General features: G+C 42.1%; 1 protein-coding gene across 1 annotated transcript; it reads right to left on the bottom strand.

Moving 5' to 3' along the window:
- Positions 1 to 3,862: 3,862 nt before the first annotated feature.
- Positions 3,863 to 17,818, bottom strand: mlycd (malonyl-CoA decarboxylase). The gene is made up of 5 exons (XM_031760115.2): positions 16,074 to 17,818; positions 11,134 to 11,246; positions 9,853 to 10,009; positions 9,256 to 9,408; positions 3,863 to 4,816 (listed from the first exon to the last, which is right to left on the bottom strand). Exons 1-5 carry the CDS (start codon positions 16,617 to 16,619, stop codon positions 4,271 to 4,273), a joined length of 1,515 nt encoding a protein of 504 aa, XP_031615975.2. The 5' UTR covers positions 16,620 to 17,818; the 3' UTR covers positions 3,863 to 4,270.
- Positions 17,819 to 18,687: the final 869 nt, after the last annotated feature.

Below are 18,687 nucleotides of genomic sequence, written 5' to 3' on the forward strand. Positions count from 1 at the left end.
ACTCAAGCCCAAAAAGCGAGGGCTCGTGATCGCATTGATTTCCCTCAAATGTCACGAGTGAGTGTAGCAATAAAACGGTACACTCTATAAAATTCCAGAGGATACATCTTTCAAAGTGAGCAGATAAACTTCAAAAGCACCAACAAAAAACGGAAAAAAAAGGCCTTTTTAGGGTAAATAAACAGTTGTCTGTGCCAACAGTCTCAGCGGGGTGCTACTATGAACAATGAAGTGCTGCTTGAGCACAAAGACTCTCGTCGGTGCTCTTTAAACAGAGTTCTTAATGCCGGTTTTAAAAATCCCATTTTGAAAAAGGTGATCAAAATGGAGTGAAATCCGATGACATTTGGAAGGCTGCTGTTGTGCCACTGTCAATCAAAGCAGGTCTAAACACATCCATGCAGTCACGGGGCAGCAGCTTAGATGAGTTTTTGAGTGTTTGCTTGACAAAGTCAAGCCTGTAATGTGTTACAGCAAAGTAGATTTTACTGGTTACAATGAAACTGTTTATCGGCACTCGGGTAAAAGTCAGAGTTCATCTGTTTGGGTCAAAATTTCAGTGGTTTCCGGGAACATAATGGCAGCCCGAGCGGAAGGTTAAACGAATTTCATCGTGTTTGTGTTTCAAAAAATAATTACTTTTGCATTTTCTTCTCTTTTATAGCATTTTCTCTGCAGTAATTACCTTTGAGGGTGTCACTGGTGGATTGAATCTTACTTGGCATTTTTGCGTGTTTTCCACTGTGGCACAGCAAGCACAACAAATATTGGACTGCACCAAGTTGGAATGGATTCGTTTGTGCTGTGCGCCAATGTTTATACTCTATAGTCTATAACATTTAATTAATCGAGCGCTTCAGTGAAAGGAAATGACATGAGAGCATTCGGAGGAGAGAGACGCAACGCAGTGTTTTGATGATGTTTTGGAGATGCTGATTAACACCCTTTCAAAATCATAAGCTGCTATTTAGTTTTACGCTTTCTAATCTATTTATAATAAAATACAACATATCAGAGTGCTACGCCCCAGCACTTATTTCCTCTGCTGTCCCTTTTAACTCCCTGTACAGAGAAGGACAAAAGGCTTTTAAATCTCAGACCTTATCAGAATGAATTAAAACGTGAAAATACCACAGCCGCCACTCTCTGACTTTTCTGGTCACTGTGATGTGTAAAAAATGGATTAGCTTCATTTGTAAGGCAATTTCCTCCGAACGAGGAACAAGAAATGAAATGCCCCGCTGCCGTGCGCGCACACACGCACGCACACTTAACATCTAGGGATGAAAAAATAAAAGGAGCTTCTGAATTACTGAATTATTTTTAGATGAGGCATGACTTTCCACAGCAGACAGTTTTGTAATCAATTGTAATTAGGTTCTCTGCTGCTTTTTTGGGGGGGACAGTATTGGCTCTAAGATGTGTCAGACAACAGAGCAGCGCAATATTGAACTTGGCTGTGAATCCATTATCAACATGCGCAGGGGCTGGAAATGTGACAAAACTGCAATCTGATTAGACAAATATCAAGACTGGTCTGAGCACACAGTGCGCCGGTGAGGAAATCGTCAGTGACCTGAATACTCGGAGCTACATTTGGCTTCAAGAAGTTCTAACCTGGAATTTTACTGCCAGATCTTCACCCCCACCATCATCATCATCGTTCTCTGGCTTTGTTACAATAACATGTTTAATAAATCGAGTTTGATTTGACTTATTTTGACTGCCACACAAGAACTAAACAAGCCAGCACAAGAAAAGTCGAGTTTTTGCTTCCTTTTTGCAGTTTGGTGAACTTTAAGGTCAAACACTAAGAGACAAAATGTTTTTTTGTCTCTTTGTGGGGATTTTGAAACACCGCCTCCACAACATGGAAGAGGAGCAGAAAGAAATTTTTCAAAATAAACACTTTGCAGGACATTTTGTTCCAGCACTTTGTTTAAAGAGACTCTTTGTTTGAGCCAGGAATCTTGACTTCAATAGAGTTACATCAACCAATTTTTAAATCTTTTTATTCTGTTTTTACAGACTGAGTGTGCTTATGTCGTTCATTGCTTCATTTATAGAACATTTTATTCCCAAGAACCTGGCACTTTTGCAAAACATTGATTTTTGTTTTGCTGGTTGTTAACTGCAGTTTGGGTTTTTTCGGAGTAAGGCTGTAGCTTTACCCAGGAGCAAGAGTCTCCACTAATCAGAAGGTCACTTGTTTGATCCTCCAGCCTGCATGTAAAGACACCAAAAGACGTCTGTGGGAATGGGTAAATGCGCTTTGAGTGGTTGAAAAGTATCATGAAAACCTCATAATCCCAGTGTAAGCACAACCCGTTAACCTTAAAAAAAAAAAAAAGTATACCCAGAATCCTTTGTGTAAAACCTTTGACTCTAATATCAACAATCTGAAACGAGAGTTTTCATTTATTTTGATGCAGTTTTCTCCCAGGATCTGTTCGGGTAAAGCGTGCATGCAGATTAGTGCACACTTACAGTTGTAAGGTTCCATTTGCATAATTAAACAGACGCTGTCAGAAAATGTGTAAAACAAAAAGAATGATCTTAATGCAAGTAATACGCTTTTAGGGCTTTATTGTGACATCTATTAGCTGTTGTTTTTACCCCACTGTCAAGTCTCCTCTTCAAACAATTAGAAGCCTTCAGATAGACTCGCAGCGTGAACCGACTCGCCCTCTAAATATCCTCCACTGAGGAGGTTTGTATCATTTCATTTAGAGGCAACCCGGCGTGTGCGCAAATCAGGTTTCAGAGCTGTAGCTGCTCGCCACATGAGCAATTTGTCTCCTTACTCCAAGGGGAAATACCTGACTGACTACTTTTAAAAAGTCATTACTGTAAGACATCATTTATAAAGCAGTTCATAATTAAAAGCTAGTGGACTCGGACTGCTCCGTGCACAGTGCCATTGGCCACTCCTGGGCAAAGGTGACTCAAAAAAAAAAAAAAAAAACCCTTAGCTTCCAGTGTCAGGTGTGGAGTATGTTGCTGTTGTTTCCGTGGCAACAACCACTATTTCCTCTATTGTGAGACAGAGGGATAGCGCTGCGTCCCCACGCACATCTGTACACAGAGACGTATGCGTCTCCTACTGCCACAAATACCTCCAGAGACACTGTCTCTCAAGGGCATCCCTTAAACAACTGTCCTTTTTATGCTTCCTTATCCCCCCACCCCCAGCCCCCCACAACCGAACACCATCAATCTAGCCATTTACTTTAACTTTATTTCTCACTCCATTAGTTTCTAGGACACAGAGCGGCACAAAGAGAGAAAAGGGTGGGGCGGGGGGTGGAGGAGGAAGAGTGTGAAAAAAATGAAAAGAAAGTTTGGCTCCTTGGAGAGATAAAATGTAATTTCACAGTCAACTTACTGTGATATATTATTTCACAACAATGGGGTGTGGGCTGATATGAGCCCTGCTTGGCACCTGTACAGAGCACTTAGAACATCAGCGATGGTTCTCTGGAGAGGCTGGTCATATGTAATTGTGTGTGTGTGTGTGTGTGTGTGTGTGTGTGTGTGTGTGTGTGTGTAGGCGTGGGCTAAATTATCCCCAAAAATCACCTGAATGGAGCTACCAGGACGGTCCAGCCCACTGGGTTAAAGTGAGCACAGTCAACTGGAAAATATAAGCAGTTGTAACAAACACGCAAAACAAAATCCAATTTTTTTTTGTGTTATCTAATATGAAATAATATTTCCAGTCTGTGATTTCATGTCTTTGTGTACTGAGCTTTAGTGGGAATAAGCAGCAGGTGTAGATAAACCCAAGCGCAGGAAGAATAAAAGACAAAATCTATTTCTACCCCATCCTTTGACATATTTGCAACACGACACTTCACCCAAATGAAAGAATCCAAACATCATTTATTCCAGTAGCTGCGCTCCCTCGTTGCTCGTGCTTTACACAGAGTCTTATCCAAGAACATGTTACAGCATTGATGGATGCCTCGTGCTTCATTAGCTGCAGTCTGTCCTGGGAATCACTTACACAATATCAAACAGCTTTGGTCAGAAATCTAATGAGGCAAACAGCAGATGGGGAGAGTTACATCACGTGAGAAATGCTCTAATTTCAATTCAAAACATAATATCGACTAACATCCGCTCAGCGGTTCTTCTGGAGCTGCTGATTTTTGAACATTTAGTAAAACACACCAAGTATCGAGGACAGATTTAGATGAAATTCTCACAAATATATAATCGATCGAAACAGCAGAACAACAGATTAGGTGGGCGTGTCCCCGTCGCTTAATCACAGTTTGCTGACCTTCTGAAACTGGGACACGAAGCCGAGCACCTGATCTGACGCTGTGATGACCTTATTCTGAAGGTAAAGCGCGCTGTTTTTAGATGTCTCGTTCAGGAAGTAGCGATAGTTCACCATGATGCCGCAGGAGTTGGCCACACCCCTGGGGCTGGTGTCGGCACACCAGTTGAGCCGCCACATTGTAGCGCCATTTTGCAGGTGGAAGTTAGCCACTGGATTGAGAGCATAGCCGCGGCGCTTCTCCCCATACAGGTACCAGGCGCACAGACGCATCAGAACAGGCTCCAGGACTCTGCACAGTCTCTCTGAACGCATCCACTCGTTAGAGCTGAGGAGCTTGCGAAGGGAGTCAACAGTCGGGGTCCCCGGGGTCGAATCGGTGGCATGTTGTATCTCCTTCCACTCTTCCTCAGAGAGCAGATCAAAGGCACGGCCCTCCTTCCTGCACTGGCTGAGCAGGCCTTGCAGCCAAGTGGAGAAGCCTGGAATGGGTGACAGGCTGGAGAACTGAGCCATGTGAGGGAACTCGCTCTGGAAGGCAGAAGAGAGGCACAGAGGCAGACCTATTTACATCCAGTCGAATTTCATTCATTCAAAAAGGCCTGTGCATTTAAGGCTACAGCACTGTTTTTACAGTAAGTACAATCATGTGCATTAACGCAGTAAAAGCCGTAAAATAGCCTCAACCTTTCCAAACCAGGGGAAAGAAGAAAAAAAATCATTTGAAAAATCCAAACTAGGGATTCAAAGAATGAGAAAACAGAGAGGCCACGTACGAGGCAGCACAGATCTTATCTTTACTAGAATGTAAAGGTCACCAGTTTTGCAGTGGTGGAAAAAGGGGTGATGAACACTCACCTCAGCATCAAAACACCCACCAAAAAAAAATGTTTGTTCCCAGGCAGCTGCTCGGGCCTTTAGTTCCTCAGAGAGGGACAGCACTGCACATCAGCTCCTCTGCTTCATGATCCTGCCCTCCTGATGGAGATGGATGACCCTCTCTGTCCTTACCTCCCTCTTATTCCATCCACCTCCTCTGTCCCTTGCACCTTTAATACCTGTCCTTTTCTTTCAACAGCCGCCCCCGCGTGTCTCTGCCTCGTGTTGTCTGCCCACACACGAACCAGTCACCCACCCACTCACCCATCTCACAAGTCCTCTTCCACCCGACTACCTCTCTACTTTCACAAAAACGCTCCCCCTCCCCTCCCGGCCCATCTTCGTGCTTCGGCGTCTAGGTTGATAAGTGACGGAGCAAATGTGGCAGGCAGAGAAGTGAAAGGCTGCCGATGAAAGTGGAAGTGTCAGACAAACCCTGGAGGGACACGTCGCTGTCTGTGTGCCTTGTTCTGCAACATTGTTTCTTTTCCCCCCTTGATCTCAACCCCCTCGGCCCCTTTTACGTTTAAATCCAACCTTCTCACTCTCAGCGTCCTGCTGCCTTTGTACTTCTCTGCACTTCCTTATTCTAACCCAGGGGTGGGCAATCTCAGTCCACGAGGGCCGGTGTCCCTGCAGGTTTTAGATGTGTCCTTGAACCAACACAGCTGATTTAAATGGCTAAATTAGCTCCTCAACATGTCCTGAAGTTCTCCAGAGGCCTGGTAACAAACTAATCATGTGATTCAGGTGTGTTGACCCAAGGTGAGATCTAAAACCTGCAGGGACACCGGCCCTCATGGACTGAGATTGCCCACCCCTGTTCTAACCTCTACTTTTAACTACTGCCTGTTAGGAGTGGGCAGTGTTTACAGAACAAGAAGGCACTCCGAATCAGGACGGAAACAGTAAGAAGGGAGGAAAAAGAAACTGGCAGGATAGAATATAGAAGAAAAGACGGAGCGGTGCCAGAACTATGCTCCAGGGTCCAATCTACAAAGACAAGCAGGGCGTCCTCTTTACCTTAAATCACCACGGTGACCTTTTCTTTTCCCCTCTGTCATCTATCAATCATCAGACTGCTCCCTCTGTGCTACGCTGCTCCTCTCTTCACCTTTACAAACGCTAAAGAAGCCAAGCTGAGAAACCTCTGCCACAGCTGGCTTTGAAGTACTGCAGTCACTCGTCAGGGTCACGGGTACGATTCCCATTCATGGAAAACTGTCCAGAAGAGTTCTTGAAGTCAAACAGAAGAATATGTTCCGCCTCACTGACATATCACTGTATGTTAAAGCCTTTTATAGCGTGTTGGAAACACCGACTGCCTGCCTACTCCAGCGAGGAACCACGTGCAGATGAAACCAGTGCTTTCCCGCTCTACCCTGAACAGGCAAACATACATTTATGGTTTTTCTCCCTCTTTTCTGCTATGAAGCAAAAATTTCAAAACACCAGAGTAAAGATTCCTCCAAGTTTCAGGAGACGACCTGACAAACCCTCACCCGGGCTTCTCTCCGCTGGCCCTCCATAAATTTTCAGAATTCATTTTGAGATTTTGCTTTGCACTTCTAAAACACATCTGGGTCTGGCCCCAAGCTACGTGGCAGAAATGTTAACCCCATAAGGGCCAGTCTGCAGCTTTCAGCTCCTCAGTTAGGGCTTTTCTGGCTGTTTTAAGGCAGCGGCTTAAATCCAACTGTGCTTTTGCCACCAGGGCTACTCAGCGTTTTCATGACCTGCCTGAGGAGATAAGGACTGCTGAATCTGTGCCTTCTTTTAAATCACTTTTTAAATACCTTTTTAGAGACTTAGTTTATAAAGTATTTAGTATATGAAGCAGTTGATATTATCGTGATGATAAATAAAATCCCTAAAGCTAAAGACAGCTAGAGCTAAAAGCTTAAATTAGCTCAGGAGGGCAGTATGTATGTATTGATATTAAATTTTACTTAATTATAATTCTTGCTGTATACATCATTAAACAGCAAGATAAATAGTATAATTAGCCAATTTATCAGTATATGTTTTTTAAATAGAGTATATCACGGACAGAAATGCTCCCAAAATTACTGTTATAATGAGATAACTAGTTACAGTGACACTGTGGTAATGATGGCCTCATCCAACAACAACTCATATCTGTCTTCATGAAATATGGATTTTAAAATATTTTGGAACTCTTTTCGATCTGTCTGATTTGTTGTCTGTTACACTTCAAGCCCAGCTGCTAACTTTCATCTGTTCTTTCTAATAATCTTTTAGTTTGATCTGTTATTGTTCACTATGTCTAAAATAGTACACAGTGCCTACATTAGGAGAAGGCAGGCAAAGATGTATACATCTATAGTAGTGCACTGCTATAAACATACAAGCAGTTAGTCCTCATGTAAACTGCCAGCTCTCTGTTCAAGGTTGCTTTGTTGCTCTGGAACGATTCCAAAGCTTAAGATGTTTAAGATTGCTTAGTGTGAGTCACATTCAGACCACTTTCACTTACACTTCTGCCACGGTGGCTGGACATCCTTCAGCGTGTCAAAACAACGACTCTTCAGTTTAGATTTTTCCTCCAGGAGGAGGAACTGTATCGGACAGCCAGGGTGGGTGCTGAGTCAAAAAAGCCCCCACAGAGACCACACAGCCACCATCTCAGCTCCCGTATGTTACAGTAGAAGGTCAGTAAACAGTATCATTTTACTAATCAACTTTAGTGTGCACAACCCTGTGAAAACCAAAAAACCACCTCCTGACCTGAAGGCCTGCATATCTGCTCGTATGCATGCGTGCAAACGGTCAGACAAGCATTTCCAGGTAGAAATTTATAACTAATAGCAGCAGGAAAAGTGGTCAAGAGGAGATGAAAGGAGATGAAAGGAGAGAGACACTAAGCCTCTAAAATCGACATCACCTGTATCCAGCTACTTTCTCTTTGCAGATAGAAAGGAGACAGAAGTCTACATTAGGAGGCTGGAAGAGATATAACAACACAAGTCAGAGGAAGTGAAAGAGTCTGTGATGTACCGTTATTTATTTTGTTGCATTTCCAGTTTTTGTTTCTTTTGTTTCTTTACTTTATTAAAGTCTCATTTCGGTAAAGCTGAAAAGCTCTTACACCCCTTCACGAATGCAGAATCCACATCTTTAAGGCTTCTACAAAACAATGCAATATAACATTTGGTGACGCGCGACACCCAAAGTCTTACTGCCAACGCAGAAAACACGAAACCATATCTGCGCTGCTCACTCAACCGTATGCTTCCATTAATAACAATGACAATAAGCAAACCACTTGCAGACATCAAAACAGTCACTTTGTATAGATAAATAAAATGAAAACACTTTAAACCTGATTTTCTTTTTTTATGAGGATACGCTATGAAAAGCTATTTCCCAGCCGTTGATGAGAGTAGCTTTTGATGTTCCATTCAGTGTTCCAATCATTTAACAAGTGCTAGCTAGAGTGGTCCAACACAAAGAGCTCTTCTGTGCTTATTGAGAGGGATGGATGAGATTTTAGTACTGCCTGTCAGCTGAGTACTTCTCTGTTTATGTATACATGCATTCAGGCGCTAATGCAAGTGGGAGATTTATGATTCAGCACTAAGAATAAAAAAAAGGATGTAAATGTAAGAAAGTAGGTCAGCTGAACAACACCTGAAGAAAGGGAGGAGCTCTGTGTCATGTGTGCGTTCATGATAAGGTGTTATTATCCAGCTGTAATGGAAAGGTTGAGAAGCGTCACTGACATGCCTGACTACATCCTGGTTATATTTAGATAACACATGTTTACTTAACCTTGCCGCATCTCTTTCATTAGCACTTATCTAGAATGTCATCGGTATTTTAAACAGGTACCGGCATTTTAATTAGAAGAATTAACCAAAAATGTTTTGCTCTCATCCCATCAACGGGGACACTGAGGCATTTCAAAAAATAAGATCATATCCTCAAAGACAATTCAAGTTCTAGTAGCTGCGTTGCTGCAAATCCAGGTTTATCTGTGGAAACGGAGCCAAGGTAAACTCTGTCAGTCTACAAATGTGCAAATGTGATCGTTTGTTGCATATTAGCAGCTGCAGCCCACGTTCGCTTACCTGCAATTCACGCACCACCCTCTTGATGAGGACATTGCCCAGTTCCACCCCTTGCAGGCCAGCTTGTGTTGAAGAGATCGAGTAGAAGATAGCTGAAGTGATCTTATTCACGTCTTCGTCTGAGTCCAGGGTGGCAAACTCACGAACAATACCCTGAGAAAAAAGAAAGAAAGAAGATCACTTTTTCTTTAGGCTGGAGTAAGGAAGACAAATCCTGCACTACTCATCCAGCTGTAAACCCATTTTCAGTGTTCTTAGCTGCTGAGCTGCTGCCAAGGCAAGTTTCACTACAACTATTTGAGAGCTGCTGGGCAGAACTGTGGAAATCATTGCACAGTTTTACACTGTGAAATATTCTCAGATTTCAGTGTTGTGAAAACCGCCTTTACCTTGCACAAAAACAAAAAGAAGCGATCACTGAGCATAAAGGTTTGCTTAAACAGGGATGTGCAGTTACAAGGTCTTGGCCGTGATGTTTCTTCATACTGGTCATGTGACAGGATGACCGACACAGTAAATCCCAGACGTGTAACTATCTTCTACGCTTTAATAAAGGGAAGCAAACCATTACAGCAGCCTCCAGCTACTGAGTCTAACCTGTATGTTATCAGAGATGTCTTCAGTCAGAGCCACGTGGAGTACAACCAAGGGCTCTCCCGGCATGGCAGCATGGGTGAAGGCATAACAGCGTCGGTACGGTCCCACTCTGCGCTTCAGGTCGGTCCAGTTTCTTACAGGATGCACCGCCTCATACCTGTGAGAAGGCAGGTTCATGGTTAGCTCCAAAGTCCTTGGTTACCGATATGTTATTGGTTACACGCCTCCAGCTTAAATAATAACAGTAGCTGAAAACTCAGTGTCCTTTTTGCAGCACAGGATCCTTCAGCTCAGACAGAGCTCGACAAAAGCAGCGTCTCATTTGGGCGGCTCAAAGAACCACCACAAGTGGATCTGATTAGCTGCGTCGAGCCAGTTAGCTTTGAATGACATTTTCCCCATTTTTCATTCAAAGATAAAAGTGCTGTGTTACTGAATTTCAAATATTAAGTTTTCAATTACAAAGGTTTGCAAAAGACCTTCTTTTTCTGCTATTCTGACATAAAATAGCCAAATTAATATAAAGGTAAATACAGGTGTTACAAAGCCTTAATTAAAGTGATTACTAACATTTATGTTTGCAAACTTTTACATCAAACTGGCTGCTGTGAAAGAGCTACACAGCAATAGTTTCACATGGGGCTCTTAGGAGGGCTCCTACTTATATTATATTAGATTATATAAACTATGTTGCCCATTTAGCTCATTTCACTGCAATATTTTGAGGACTGTCTCACCTGCTACCTGGTTTACCCACCTTCTAAGGTCCACCTGATTTCTGTACAGTGGGAATAGGAAGTGAAATGACTCCCCCTAGAGCCAGGAGTAAAGCTATATACAGCTATATTCTAATAATAATCAATAATTCCAAAACCTGTAGCTGAATTTTTAGGTAAAGATAAAAGAGAGAAATGCACAGCTCGTTGGACTGCTTTAAATACATTAATCAGCTGTAGCAGCTGTCTGTATACCTTCTCCCAACAAATACTTCAAACTAGTGTGTGCAAGCAGATGCATGTGTGTGTTTTTACCTCCGTTTCTCATGCTGCAGCAGCCCTGTCCACGTGTTTAAATGCTCATGAAGTTCATTTAAACACGTGGACAAGCCCGCTGTCCCTATGGTTACTGAGCTGTGACCGAATAGAGGAGGGTTAAGTAAACAGTCATTTTTTAAACTGTACTGTCTAATGTGCTTCAGGGAAGAAGAAAAAACAGCCTGCGATGCAATTCTACAGTTAGAGATGAGGAACAACGCTGCGTGGGTCGCAGTAATGCCCTTACTGGCTGATCTTCTGCAGGATCTCGCAGGGGGACTGCCAGGTGATTCTCTCGAGTCGCAGCAGACCTACAGAGAACCACTCAGACAGCAAGCTCTTCAGCGTACCATTCAGGTCCTGTGGGAGAAAAAGGTGAGAGTTTAGCTGTAACAGCCACATCCAGCTGATAATTGAAACATTCGCCACATTCCTTCTGTTTCAGAGAGCAGCTCAACAGCCGCTCTGTCAAGTAAATATAGTATAAGAAAAAGAAGGTCACCGCATCCACAATATCGAGTAATGCAAGCACTAACTAAATGTCATTTCACTGTTGCAGTGAAAAGTTGGAAGTGGAAAATAAAATACTGTCTTTTCTATTCCTATTAAGAACTGGATAAATACAGGCTTTCCAACCCCGTGACCTGTTTTATTAAGAACTCACAAACTAGAGCAGCGAAGCAGCTGAAGTTTGTCTGTGCCGATGAACAATTCATGGCCACATCTTAGACACTGTGCCTGGATGTGTGCTCCTTTGGGTGTCGGTATACAGTTTGAATGTTTTCACATTATGAATAGTGATTTGTTCGAGCTTGCAATAAGCGTAGAAGGGGCACTTCAATAAGCAACTTGCCATTTGAAAGCAGGCCTGTCCTCCAACAAAGGTCAGACCTCATTTAAAGCAAATCTCATTGCAAACACACAAACAAGCTCACAAGGTGCACACACTCAGGCACATAAATAGAGCTTATATTGGCTGTTTCATAGGATGGCTTCTCTTCAGGCTTACTTTAATGCCAGCTTGTCAATCATAATAAAAGCTAATACAAACAAGCACAACTACAGTCACGGTATAAAAGCCAGTGGCTGAAATTCTCCACGAGCAGCGATCGAATCCAAAGCTAACAGCATTTGAAATTCATTCCCACATATATGCATCAGGCCCCGCATTATTCAGCTGTACGGTTGAGAGATTTCAGACTAGAAGATTCTGTTGAGCAAAGAGCAAATCAAAAGTAACCCTGAAATAAAATTTTAGCAAAACTTCAATCTCGACTTATTTCATAGTGTATATGTGTTCCTCAGACTTCACAAGCTGCCAGAAGTGAAATAATCTACGATAGCTGATAAGCACATCAACAACGCCGTGAGGGTATAGCAGCCGCTTGGGCGGCCAATTCTCACCCACACAAAAGAGAGGTCAAACTGGGATGTGTATTCCATTGACCCAGCAGAAGATGGAGTCTTTAGAAATGGAAGAGTGCATCATTCAAGGCCTCGAGTTAGGAGAGAGGGAGAGAGGGATGGCAGAAAGAAAGGGAAGGGGTAAAAAAGAAAATCCTGCAACCCATTAAAAAGAAAATCAAGCGACACTTTTTGACACTGGAGCCATATCAATGCAGCTAGGCGCTGATGCTGTAAGGTGATACAGCCTCTGCTACAAGCACCCTCTCTACCTCGAGCTGGAGTTATTTTGTGACTATACAGTGATTGAGCCAGCATGAGCTGCCTGCACAAGGCCAGATGACCACTGACTGTCCAAGTGTTTCAAAGGTCAGTCAGAGTCTGCCAGTACCTTTGCTCCAGTAGGGCGCATGCCATTTGTAAGCTTGTGCGTCTAAGTGGAAAAAATAGTCCCGCTGATACGTGCACCCCCAGGGAGCCAACTAAAATGATATCCTTGACATGTCCTAACATCTTCCAGTTGCAGTTTGGGTGAACACAAATGAAAGGGCCTGAAGTAAAAAGGTGAGAGGGAACATCAAAAGTCAATATGCAAATCCAACTAATCGAAATAAAAGAGAACCACAGCGACTGCGGCTTTTATGCTGTACTGTAGTTCTACAGGCATTACCATATTCTGATTGCAAAGTTTACCCTCCCTTGGTATGCACATACCTTCAACGCAGGTACTAAAAGCTTCACGTTGGCTGTGACCTTTCCTCATTTTTTAGCTTAATCAATGCAGGCGGTAACAACAAGCAAAGATTACAAGGCACCAACAAGACCAACGTTTACAGTGCTGAGAAGAAGTTGGTACTCTGTTGGCAACTTAGACCTTTTTAAGCTACACAGGCTCTCAGTGGGCCTGGGTTATTGAGATTCAGCACATCTGAACCACCTTAGAGCAGGAATGGTGCAGTCGGGGTCTTAAAACATATTAGCCAGTAGCACTTAACACATGACTGTAAGGTCAAAGGCATACGCACTTTCAGTGCTTTTCCAAAGCAAAACATAGAAGCTGAAGATGACTAAAGTAGGATTTCATTAAATAGCTGCTTATGATACCAGAAAAAGACATTTTAGTTGAACTATAACAGCTTTTGATTGTGGTTTTCTAATTTTGATTCACATATTTCAGCACAAGAATTTTAAAGATCAGCAGCTTCCTTTTTATGTAGTATGTTGGCGAATCAGGGGGAAAAACATTTTCATGAGCCACATAAAGAAAAATGTGGGTTTTTAACACAAAACTAAACAGAGATGTTAATGAGGTTTTATCAAATGTTGAGACTGAGAAAGACTTGCTCATTCTGAGTTTGATGCCAGCAAGCCAAACTTATAAAAGACAAAGTTGGGACTTTTATGAAGGCTGGAAAGACGTGCAATGCTTAATAAAAAAAGAAAAAGTAGAAGAGAAAGAAAGTACTAGCACCCTCCTCAGCGTGATGGCTTATTACTGAAAGGCATCCGTCTTTTAGCCCGTTAATAAATATAGTGAAGTACACTCACAAAGTGCCAGTACTTTCATTCCCATCTAGATTTCTTTAAAATGGCACCCTGTACGCCTTCAAAGACTTGGAGTTGAGAGCACTGCTATGCTGTATCTTAAAGGAAGAAAAGCACCTGTTGGAACATGATTGGATTAAAAAGGCGTCCCGGAGAGACCGTCTTTCATAAGTGAAAATGTGGAGAGGTTTACCACTTTGCGAATGACTGCACAGCCAAACAATTCAGCTATTTTAGAATAACCTTTCTCAATATAAAATTGCCAAGAATTTGTGGATTTCATCATGTTTGGTACAAACCTGAATATAACAAATAAAAATATGGTTGCAAACTATCAATTAATTATGATGGCTGACTACAAAAACCAGTTCAAACTCTAGAAAGAAAAACGCTGTGCCCGAGCTTGTTTAACACAGACTAAAGTTAAATGCATGCCTGCGGTCTGAAATTTTAAAGTCATGGATGTTGCATTCTCTTGGCGTCATAATTGACCTTTTTATCAGCATCTGATTGTATAGGCAGGCACTGGTCTACATCTATACCATTACTGCTGAATGATATATGCAGGTTTTAGAGCCACACAGGTTTACTTCAAGACAATATCTTTCTTCATTGAAGACGTATCCCTGACCCAATGTTTTGGAATCTGCTGCTGGCATCAAGTTTAAAATGAGCACAAACTTATGTGACATTCTGTCTTTGGAATCCTTTAAATGAAATCCATGGTTTAAGCAATTTGAGCATGATAGCATGCTTACATAACACCAGTGGGTTATTTATAACTCCACTTTCACATCTAATCAGTCTGGGTCCAACTTTGAGATCCAGCAGGCATGCTGGATCTCAAGTCAGAGGCTGACATGAAACCAACAGAAAAGTCACCCTGTAAACATACTGCAGTTGCAGGAACTGCCACATAAACAATGCATGTTTGTAATTACCAGTACTTGTAACTAACAACATCATTTTTTATGTTTCTGTTATGTTTAGCTCAGCAGGATGTGCAAGCTCTTTGATCAAGTTGATATTTTCTATGTTTAAATATGATTATTGTTATAGTTTGAAATTAAAATGTCATCACAAATGTCAAACATTCTCTAGTTTCAGTTTCTTGGTAATCAGAATTTCCATCTTTACTTTTTCCACACCTGACTAGACAATAAGAAAAAGATCAAGCCGATGTTCTAACTGTGGAAAAATCATGAAGAATACGTTACCCTGAAAATGTAAATACTCTAAAAAATGTAAGTTAAAAAATCATAACTGCTTTCTTTGTTTACATAGCGCTAAGGTTTAGTTGATAGACTTTCTAGCACATTACACTGAATGACAGAACAGATATCAGAATCAAAGCACTTATGGTAATTTTATTATTGCTATTAGTATCAAATATGGGGCCTTAGATGTGAATACCTCTACAGTGTTCATATCTACTCTCAAACTAAGTGCACGAACTACACACTGACAAACTCACTTAAAAATATACCACTGTTACCCCTTACAGCGTGCATAAGCACTGCTACACTTTTCGTGTGAACTGAAAAGTGTGATTATATTGACGCCTGAATGATGAGGCATATGAGACTGCCTTTACAGTTAAATGCGCTGCCAGAAATGTGCCATTATAAGTGGGCAAAGAACATGGGATCAGTGTAATGGGATCTTTAAGGGTTTCTTTCCACCGCCTTTTCTTTAAAGTCCGTTTTAACTATGTCTTCAAAGGATGCATTCAAAATATTCATTACATGCCTGATTAATATTCAGTTCTTTCCCTTTGTAGCTACGGCAGATACGTTCTTATTCAGCTATAGAATTAAACATTTTAAAGTCTTTTTTAAACACGAGAGATTTCCAGCAACAGTGGAAGACACTCTGATCAGCTGAGCTGTCCATCCAGAACACGCAGAAAGTCTGAAGAAAGCCCTGAAATTGAGCTTGACAGTGTTTTTTGTCCCAAACAAGCCCCTGTCTAATCAATATGTTAAACAATCATACACTAAGAAAGAATAAAAAAGGACTCGTTAATTACATAGTTGGTAAGGGGGAGTTAACTGGGGCAAAGGTGCACTGAACCCGTGATGAAATATGAACCGGGGGACGGAGGGCAGCGCACAGGCTGCAGTGTGCAGGCGGCTATACTGTGTCTCTACTTGGCAATGTCAAACACATAAACGCGAAAGGTATTTCTTGAGCTCGAGTCAAGCGAGCACCCGTAGAAATATAAACGAAGTGTATTACCCTGATGTGCGGGCTGTCGCTAGCTTTGGACGAGATTATTTCGAGCACATCCGCTCGCAGATCCACAAGAAACTTCACTCCCCCCTCGACTCTGCATATATGACTGAACAGCTGTTTATAACGGGGAGTCAAGGTGTACCGGAGTCTGTCTTCAGCTAGCAAAATGGTCGCCAAGTCCCGTATTTGAGTGTCCAGTAGCTTCAGTGCGAGCTCCGAAACACTTTTGTGGTCCACCCCGAAGTCTTGTGATAGCTTCGTTAGGAAACTAAGTTTGTCTTCCTTATTGAGACTTTTGTAGAAGTACATGAACTCCAGGCTGTTAGTTTCGGGTGGAGGCGGGGATTTGTCCCTCGTTTCGTAGGAAGGTAAAGGTGCAACGACCCTCGATAGTATCTCCTCCATACCGGAGACACCGGCGCGTATACGTGTAGAGTACCGGCGCCTGCAGCGGACGTCCGAGGCCTCCAGAGCCACTCTGAGGAGAGCCCGGTGTCGCCAGCACCTTACACTACTCCGGAAAGCCAAAATCACGGGATGAGATGTCATTACCGGGGAGAAGGTTAAGCTGTCTGGAACCCACGACCAGTTACCACACACAGGAAATCATTTCCGGGTCTCTTAAAGAGACAGTACAACAAATAAAACGCATTAAGTCGGTGTTGTGTCAAAAAGTGATCCTGTGGACAGAAGTTCAGTTTCTGATGGCACAAAGTTCATAGTGATCGCCTGACAAAAACTGATTTCATATGTTTCCGTGTGTTTTTTATGTGTGTAATATCTTTACGTATGTTGGTATTCGGTGGACTTCGGTAATCAGGGTTTACAAATGGGTTATATATAAAATATATAAATTGCCTGTTTTTCAAGTATCTTTGTAACTATATGTTATTTTACTTACATTATAACCAATCCGGTCCTTTTTCTCCACTTTAAATATGTTTACAGAACTATTATTATATTTGTTGCAATTTCTGCTGTCCTCTTGGCCAGATTATTCTTTAAAAAGACATTTTTAATGTCAACGAGATTTTTTAACTGCGTAAATAAAGGCTATATAAAAGTCACTACCAAATACTGATTGCGGCTTGTACCTTCTTACAGGAATGTTGTTTGTGGCTCAAGATGACTTGATATCATGAGGGATACATTTGACATGTGTTTCACATATTTTAGAGCAACAAGTTATTTGTAGCAGTTTAAATACGAGCAATCAGTTTTGGCAAATACCGGAAATCAGTTTTTGGCAGGCGATCACTTTTTGGAACAACACCTGCCGTTCGTTACAGTTTGGAGATTACTATAAAAACACGTAACAAATGACGTCACTGTTTGTCTTTCACTGTTTGTTGAGTTAAGTGTTATAGATAAACATGTCAATGTCTGCGTTCTAGATCAATTAATCAGTACAGTGAAATCTTTCTACATATGTGACCAAAGCTGAAATTTACAGTAAGTAATACCACAATGAGAACTAGTAGCTTTGAGTCAGAGGCGGATCTACAAGGGGGCAAGGGTGGGCAGAGCCCTGTTTCCCAATTCTTTCATGTACAGGTTGGCCACAATGGGTGAAACTGGGGACCCATGGCACACCCATGTTTCTGCCTGTAGTACTGACCCTTGCATGTGAAATATGTGGAGAGAGCAAACAAACTTGGTCAGTGCTGAGAGTGGTCTTGTTGCTGAGTTGGGGTGATACTGTAATTCAGGGGTCGGCAACCCTGGGCACGCGTGCCGACCATAACTGATGGCACGACCATAGCTGGACTGGCGAATGGTGATTTTTCGTTTTTATGGGCCAATGTATGGGCTCAAATTGTGGTCATAAATATTTTGTACTTGTAAATCAGGATTTTTATGTGTAAAAAGAATTTGTGTGTGTGTAAAACAGATTTGTGTGTGGACTTAGCCAAAAAATACCTGTGAAACTCTGCACTCAAGTTTCAAGTTACAAGTACGAATTTTGACCCCATTTTTCTTCCTTTCATCTGATTGGCCAATGTCATGTCAATCACAAATTTAACTATCCAATCAGAGAATAGATGGGTTTGGCTGTCGGAGGGGCGCTTTTTTGAACTGCAGGTCCTTGAAGGGTAATACAGTTTGAAGCTGGAGGATCTCTATATAAATATGCGATAGAAGCTAGGTCCGCTAACTTTCAGCAGCTGTTGAAAGGATAAAGTTGTGGTATATCAGTGGTTAGAAATACCATTAACACAAAGTCAGGGCTGACCCGGGACCATTGCTGTGAGTCACAGTGTGCAGCATAAAGGTCCTTTCACATCAGACGCAGCATGTGCTGCTAATGCTAACTAAAAGCCAAGGATCCAGAATTTGCTGAGCTCTGTGGTTTTTTGCAGCAGCTCTACCTGTACTAGATGCACCTGCTCCTTGTCATTTCTGTCTCTGACTTTATGTCCTCTACAAGAGTTTCTGTTTTTTTTGCTGGTTCTTCAAATGTTCAGTAAAAACATGTATGCTAATTCATAAGGAAAAAAGCTTTGTAACTATCCCCACTAGTGAAGACTGTCATTTCCACAATCCTCCCCCCCCCAAGGGCCGCAGCACTGTTGAAAAGGCTCTGGAGGTCCTTGTATTAAGCACGTAAACCTGTGAC

This window comes from Oreochromis aureus, linkage group 7 (assembly GCF_013358895.1).
Source record: "Oreochromis aureus strain Israel breed Guangdong linkage group 7, ZZ_aureus, whole genome shotgun sequence".
Lineage (NCBI taxonomy): Eukaryota > Metazoa > Chordata > Actinopteri > Cichliformes > Cichlidae > Oreochromis > Oreochromis aureus.

Excerpts from the sequence above, each read along its gene's own strand:
- mlycd (XM_031760115.2), bottom strand. The coding sequence starts at position 16,619 with ATGACATCTCATCCCGTGATTTTGGCTTTCCGGAGTAGTGTAAGGTGC. Across the intron at positions 9,409-9,852 it reads ACATCTCTGATAACATACAG|GGTATTGTTCGTGAGTTTGC; the intron begins GTTAGACTCAGT and ends CTTTTTTCTCAG. Across the intron at positions 4,817-9,255 it reads GGGTGGTGCGTGAATTGCAG|AGCGAGTTCCCTCACATGGC; the intron begins GTAAGCGAACGT and ends TCTGCCTTCCAG.